The 7,922-nt window shown below is 39.1% G+C and overlaps 1 protein-coding gene across 2 annotated transcripts in view; it reads left to right on the plus strand.

Moving 5' to 3' along the window:
- The window catches only part of tpst1 (tyrosylprotein sulfotransferase 1), a 47,497-nt gene extending 39,969 nt beyond the window's left edge, over positions 1 to 7,528 (plus strand). The window contains exons 4-6 of one of the 2 annotated variants that reach the window (XM_035680313.1): positions 3,645 to 3,695; positions 4,294 to 4,362; positions 7,054 to 7,528. In XM_035680313.1, the coding sequence (XP_035536206.1) occupies positions 3,645 to 3,695; positions 4,294 to 4,329 (87 nt within the window). In that variant the 3' untranslated portion in view covers positions 4,330 to 4,362; positions 7,054 to 7,528. The remainder of the gene's footprint in view (positions 1 to 3,644; positions 3,696 to 4,293; positions 4,363 to 7,053) is intronic. The other variant, XM_035680314.1, reaches the window with a different exon arrangement.
- Positions 7,529 to 7,922: the final 394 nt, after the last annotated feature.

Here is a 7,922-nt window from a genome sequence, read left to right on the forward strand (position 1 = left end):
AATGTTACACACTGGACCTTTATTCAGGCCTTCCAGGATTCTGCAGGTTTTTTTGGGGATTGTTGCAGCCTAAAATTTCTGGTTTCATGGCAGAAAAAATTGCAATCCATGCTTTGAGGCACTTTTTTGTAGTTTGGTGATGTATTGCTCAACGTTTTGCTCAAAGGACTGCTATGATAGAATTGTGTCCTTGATTAAACATGCAGTTAAACCAGAAGTGCTGACTTCCTATAGTTAGAATAGAAACCAACTCGTTTAAAGGAAAGAGTCTAATGAAGAGCAGTGTGCTGCTCTAAAAGAGGTCAGTTTGCCATCTTTAACTCTGGGAAGAGACAGGAACACAGCAAAGTATGATTTCTGTCAGTCAGCTGATTGGGGACTGAGCCCTGTAGTGGCAGGTAGAGGTCTCTTTTGATAATGCTGAGCACTGTTGTATGTGTTTTATCTGACTCAGTAGAGAGACTGTAAACCCCCCCCCCCAATATGAGTCTTCCTCCTGTCATGAGCATTTTAGCAGATCCTTCAGAGGTAATAGACCTTGAGGTCAGAGTCTGCTGGACAAGAGCAAGCTGGCTTCATGTTACTGCAGTGATCCCATCACACAGACATGAAGTCTGGCCTTTCCCAGAGGCAGCCCTTCATCTCTGTCTGTCTTCCCTCTGAAGGATGGATTGATCTGTAGCGTGCAAAGAAGACAGCTCAGTTTCCTCTCTACATTTCCCAATAATAAACCACATGGATTTATTACCCTGAGTGTGTGACCCAGTGCACAGGCACAGGGCATTCTGCTCCACTGCTCCTTTTCGTGCTCTCCCTTGTCTGTCTGAGCAGGAGGTTTGGACAGGCTTGGAGCAGTCTGACCCAGAGCCTCTGTACGCTGAGGAAAGCTGCAAAATGGCACCCAGGAGGAAATCAGAAACATGCGCTCGCCTTGCTGTCTCTGGTGTTGGAAATAATTTGAGATTTTGTTCAGTTTCTGGCCCTGTGTCGACTTCAGGCAAACACGCAAGCATGCATGAAGGCACGCAGGGGGATTAAAGAATGGGTTTTGTGTTTAGGGGGAGGTTTAATCCCTTGAGCCCAGGAGAGGGGCACAGGACTTTTGACCCACTCCTCCCTCAGTGTGGAGGTCTCTTCATTGATTATCTGATTGCAGTAACTCAGCACTGTCTATTGGCTCTATGATGGAAACGCACAGTCCACAGAAGAAGGATGAAAATAAAACATCCAAAACTGGATTTTGCAACTGTTTAGATTAAAATGATAAGTACATACAAACTTTGCCCCTTGTGCTCTGCCTAAATCCGCCTGCGGTTGTCTTTGTTGTTGGTCATGTATTGGGTGCAGTTGAGGTTGCTGGTGACAAAGAGGGGAAGTCAGAACATCAGCAGAAGTGCAAAATGAGTTAGAAACCACATAAGAACACATAGCACACAGTACTTAACCTGCTTTTTACTCAGGTTTCCTCTGCCTCAAGCTAGATAGCATTTCAAGGTAGACTTTATTATGAGTGTTGAGGGAGAAGACAGAAATAACATCCAGGTTGTACTTAAAGCACCTATAGACTTGTTAAACATATATGTCCATCACCCCTGTTACTCTTAATCAAATAATAGTGTATAGGTTTTGTGTGTCTTCCACCTCAGTGAACCAGAGCACACAATACCAGGATGAAGAACAGAGAACAGTCAGATTTGAAATTCACATTTACTCCTGCCAATGGTGTGGCACTATTCCACTGATCTGCAGGTGGGCATAACACACCAAGATATGGCCAAAAAAGACAAGGAGGAAGACTGTAAGCTGGTAAAGAAGGATATAAAAAGGATATAGTTTAGTTTTTTTCATTAGTTAAAATTTTTGTTCAATTCAGTTTAGTTTGAGTTAGTTTCCAGAGTGGGTTTGCTCATTTCAGTGTATTTTTTATTGTTTAAAAATGTTTAGTTTTTAGTAGTTTCAGTATTTATTTTTTTGGAAGTATTTGTCAGTGGTAAGAGTTAAAAAGTTCAGAATAGATATTAAAATACAAAGACACTGACATAGACATTCCATTCTCAAGAAACATGCACCAGTGCCTCCTTGTGCCTGTTATGCCTGATATTTGATCAAATGAACTAAAACTAAATACATGTCTTGTATATCCTTTTTTTTCCAAAGTTTAGTTTTTGTCTTTCTTCCATTAACTAAAATGTGTTAACACACCTAATATTTAATTAAGTTTTGGATAACTATAATAACCTTGGAAGGAAATATCTAAATGCCTAGCACAGTCTATCGAGCTCCAGGATACACACAGGGTGTTTTTGTGAGTAACAGTGAATGTAAACACAACTGTTACTTCCAGGAAACACTCCACAGGGCACCTTTAAATAAAGTCTGCAGGGTGGGGACCTATGGAAAGTGTTCATATAGGGCCCTTTGCTGACCTCACAGTTGGCCCTCACAGACTTAACAGGGGTGCCACAATGTGTCAGTCCTGACCATTGCTTTTTCTAAGGTAGCCTGTAACCCTGTAAATAACATAGGTAACCAGTGACGTGCTCTTTGGCCTCGAAAGTAACGTCAGGTTACTACTCTAGGACCTAAGCTAGTTAAGCCAAGGTGCTAAACGACTGCAGCTTAGAATGCAATCCATTTAACTACAATTAAAAAAAACCCAGACGCCAACGGTTCCTAAAGCCTCCCCTATGCTCCTTCCAGATCCGTAAGATCTGAACATGTCGCTAATAACAAGTCCACTATTGTCAAAGCCTTCCAAACAGAATTCAGCATGTAAGAAAAGATGACTTATGGTTATTAGTACATTTTCCTCACAGTATATATATATATATATATATATATATATATATATATGTTATGGAAGATCACCAAGTGATATCTGATGAGAACTATGAACAGTTAACAGCTTCTCTCTCTGCTGCCCCCTGGTGGACTGCAGTAACACGATACTGCTGCAGTCTCTGTTTCATGTCTTTATCTGTTCCATTCCTCTGACATTCAGCTTCTCTCAGTCTCACACTGTTGTTAGTCATGGCCCAAGCTTCCCTCCACATTCTTGTGGTTGACAGAGCGACCTGCTGCTACACTGTTGTTTCCATTCCACATGAAGGAAGTGACTTCCTGTGTAGATATCGTACGTGTCTGTGGATATGAGACACGTGTTAGTAATAATCCTGAAAGATCCAGGAGTAGTCCATAGTCCATTGTTGACTGTGGCTGAGGCCAGCAAGCGAGGCCGAGCCAGACTTTCTTTTCCTGGAAAGACACACACACCCCACCCTGCTCTGTGTGTCTTTTCATCTTCCCCCGTGTGGGGGAAACTATACGACACCAGGAGCAGAGCACGAAACTCCTTGGCATGCGTCCAGCAGCCTTCACCTTTTTAGGACGGAAATGTTCACCTTGCATGACGCAATGTCACAACAGATGAACACTGAGGTGGATATCATCTGTCAGACTGTCTGCTCAGCAGTGATAATCATGCTTTAGTACATGCAGAATGATGCTCTAATCTCATTTAAGTGATTTAATAAGTCATTTTCATAAAGGTGAACTGATGATGCTCACTATGGTAATCCAGCTGATGAATTCATGCAGATTCAATGAATTTGTGGAGCTCTAAACCTGGCCCTTTGTTTTTCCAGGTCTTTAAAGGTGAATTTCAGCTACCAGATTTCCTAAAAGAACAATCACAGGTACAGTAACATTTCTGCCTGTCGTTGAGCTTTTTTCTTTTTATTTCCAAATTCAGCCTTTTTTTTAGTGTCTGATTTGAGTTAATCCATCTGCAGCTCTGTGGAAGATCTCGTTACAGATTTCCATCTGCTCACAGTTACTCATCTCTTGTTTTTGACTTGAGTTTCTCGCCATGTAATGCAGCCTTTTGTTGATTTCTGGTCTCAGCTTCATGACTGTCTTCATCTTTTTGGTCTTCAGTAGGTGTTCTGTTAGTCTCTGTCTTGTGTTAGTCTCTCGGTTTAGAAGCCTGATGTTTGCTGAAGAGCTCTTCTGCCCTCTACTGGTAGTTTGACAGATCTACACCTAGTTTCTACATGTTAGTGTCAAACACTTTAGATGAGTGTTTCTGCTTTTGATTTTCTAATAATGCACTTTATCAACACAATCAGCCTCTGTTCATGAATAAGGGGCAAAGAAGATGAATATGTTAAAGTCAGCTGACTGTGTCCATCTTCATGGTGGTTCAGGTTGCACACTGTGGATCTTCCTGTCATCCTGAGAGCAGATAGTGTAACTGCTGCCTGTCTGTTGTCTGCCTTTTGTTCCTCCACACAGATTCAGAAGTCTGCAGAGAGGCCTAACCCCAGTTAGGAGCAGAGGGCGTGCCATCACCACAACACACAGGTAGAGCTGCTCACAACAGCTACACCACACTGCACTTTACATATCAAACACACAATGAACTTAGGAACTGTCATAGTTATAAATTAAATGCAGTCAAGACTGATTAATAAATGATTAATTAATGATTAATGAATTTTTTTTTTAACTTTTGATACTTTAAGTATGTTTTGCTGATAATACTTTGACTTAAACACTTTGAAAACAAGACCTTTTACATGTGTTTTTTTTTCTACCCTGAAGGGTTTAAATACTGAACAATGATTTTTATCTGTATGTAGAGCCCATGTAAGCTGTATATATTGGCCCCCAAAACCTTTAACAACTCATTTCCTGGTTTGCCTTTTCAGTCAGTGTATGGTGTCATATAAATGACAGTTAAGATGTCATGTGTGGTATTGCATGGATTGATGAGGGGCCCAATTATATTACAGTAAATGTGCATGAAATACATGATCTGATATTTCCCTAAAAACACAACTGAAACAATTTTGTCTAGGTATGCACGCACGATATTGATTCATTTTCAGCTGATGCAACAACCGATAATTACCCTCTTCTCGTGGCCGATAAGATAACATTTTTCTGTTTTAGCTCATAATCTGTAGAGACTGTGCACACATGGTGGTAAGAAAGGTCAAGCTGTCGTGAACAAAGAAGATGACTTCATATTCCATAGCTGACATCACTGTTGTTTACAGCAACAAAAACAAACATTTGTGACCAATTTCTGTGATTAAAAAACTTCACAAACTTTGGCTTTTATAGAACATAAAGACTATCAAATGTTTTTTGCATAAAAACTAAAGAAATAAATTATTATAATGAACCTATAATTTATTTGCTGTAATTGAATTATCGGAATAAAATATAATGATAGAAGTTTCCCATTATCAGCCATCTCTTTTTAAAATCACATTAGCTGGTTGCAGATGATGAAAAAACATGCCATACAGTGATAGTAGTATTCAGGTCATTTACCTCAGTGAAAGTGGAACTGACAGTGTAAATGCTCCATTCCAGCTTAAGTCCAGCATTTAAAACGTTCACTTTGGTAACCCACAGTGATACTTGAGTTCAGAGGTATTATCAACACAATATACTTTCACTATTAAAAGTGAACATACTCGATATATACATTGTATCAATATATGGGTAGTTTCAGATGCTGTCAGTGTATGTCTATATTTCCTTATGTCTTAACTTAAAGGACCAGTGTGTACGAGAAACTATGATGGCTGCGAAACTATGGCCCCTATCCACATTCAGTATTTGTCCATTCTGGGCTACTGTAGAGACATCTTATATTCCATTTCTGCCAATAGGTCCCCTTAATCTATTTAAACATTTTAAACCTAAAATGATCAAATTTTTTGTGTGAAAGAAACTATAGCTGTCAGACAAATGTAGTGGAATAAGCATTAAAGGAGCATATAAAATACAGTTCAAAAGTAGTTCTGTAGTTCTTTTTAATGAGTTTTAAAGTAATTATACTGAATCACCACAGTACTGTTATGTCACTGGTGCAGCATCCACCAAAAAACAATTACCATTTATTATCAACAAGGCTCTGAATACCTCTACCCTAGAAAAAAACTGCTAGACTTCTGAGGCAGATATTAATAATACCTATTAAACATACACTGAACAACAATTTTATAAAGCCTTCAATTTAGTTCTTGAAGAATAGTGATCAATATGTGTACTGAGAACATTTATCAGTGGAAAATCAACTCGTCAGTGCTCTTTAGTGGACAAACCATGTAACGGAGACACTGTTTACACGAGCTCAGACACACTGTGTCTGTGGCTTTTCTGTGATCATCTATCATCAGTCAGGTTCTGATGAGGAGGATGACACATGGCATGAGAAACCCACCCAGTTTAGTGGCTCATGTACATGTTTGTTGGTCATATTCTACCTGTAGCATCCTGGCATAATGAAGTGATGTACTACACACTGGTACATTTGTCATTTGAATAGAATATGGAAAAATGACTTAAAAGGTCCAGTGTTCAACGATTAGGAGAAACATGGCAGGCAGGAAAGCGCCCCACAGCGTGTGTAATTATAAAAGGCTTATTCTAAGGTAATGCAAACATACCTATCAATATTAGAACAATGTAATAATTAACATAATACTCTATACTGCCAATAGCTCCAAAATGTTACACACTGGAAGCACTTGGTTCGTCATATAACCACGTTGACGGTTTTTGTGACCACTGTAGTTTCTACTACATAGTTCACAGCCCATTCTCATTCTTGGTTGTCACATACAGACGCAAGTGGTGTTCAGTTAGTTACAATTTGAAGTTTCACCACAACAGTCAGAACTTTAAAGATTCAGTTAGCTGTCATATAAAAAAAAGAAAAAGCAAATCCTCACATTTCAGCTGAGGCCAGAGACCGTTAAAGGAATAGTTCCCCATTTTGGGAAATACCCTTATTACTTTCTTATTGCAAGTTAGATGAGAAGATCCAAGGACTATCACTCTGACTCTCAGCAAGAAAGTGAATTTCCCAAAGTGTCAAACTAGTCCTTTAACTGTCACAGTGGGCATTAACAAATCCAACAAATAATGTTTCAGCTCATAGAGACATATCTCTGAGTCATCAAATGAAAAGATGAGTAAGAGGTTTTGTCAGAGTCACAGCAGGAACACTAACCAGCTCTGTTCTGATTGGAACAGGCCCGGTGCAGGGGAAAAGAAAATCATGGACATCGTCTCACCCATCTCACTATCTGTGTCGGGCCTTGGCACCTTTCAAAGGTCACATGACCACAGCAGGACAGTCTCCTCACCAGAGGCAGCCACTCCTCGTCTGCGGAGAACTCTTGGCCTTCGATGTTGTACTGTACAAAAAAAAAAAGATACTAATAACTTCTCACACCCACAGAATGTCTGCTGATTGTTATTTTTCGTGTCACATCACGCTCATCAATTTTTAGAAAATGATTTCTGGCTATTTAGTAAAACTCTCTGTGATTCTGTTGTAAGAAACTGCAGTGAACTGAAATCGCAACAAGTATTTATGAATGGAAAATTAGCTTTTGGAAGATGCAATACCTATTTTAATGTTACATTTTTTTCATGCCTTTGTATTGTGCAATGTCATGGGTACTGATCAGTTTGAAGTATCAACCGTGATAAACAATGCTTTTTTAAAACCTGTTGTCAGTCTGCTTCTTTTCTCTTTTAAGAAGAATTGATGTCACCACTCAACTCAGTTTCCCTTCTCTATATCTGATTTTACTAACTCAACATTAAAATTAACTTTAAAATGTTTCAATAACAGGGTGTTCTGGTAGGCCATGGGTTCGAGTCCAACCTGTGGCATGTCATCCCCTCTTTCTGTCCTGTCTAAAGGGAGAAAAGGCCCAAAATATATGTGTTCTTAAAAATGTCCATAAACACTTATATATATATATAATCTCACTTATATATACAGCATCTCAGACCAAAATGAAACTCCCAAAAATTCTTTGTCAAAAATAAAAAAATAATTGTTATGACACATTCAGAATCAATACTGCTCCTTTATATATATTTATATATAT

Source organism: Morone saxatilis, unplaced genomic scaffold, assembly GCF_004916995.1.
Source record: "Morone saxatilis isolate NCDOM2014 unplaced genomic scaffold, NCSU_SB_2.0 Contig8, whole genome shotgun sequence".
NCBI classification, from domain to species: domain Eukaryota; kingdom Metazoa; phylum Chordata; class Actinopteri; family Moronidae; genus Morone; species Morone saxatilis.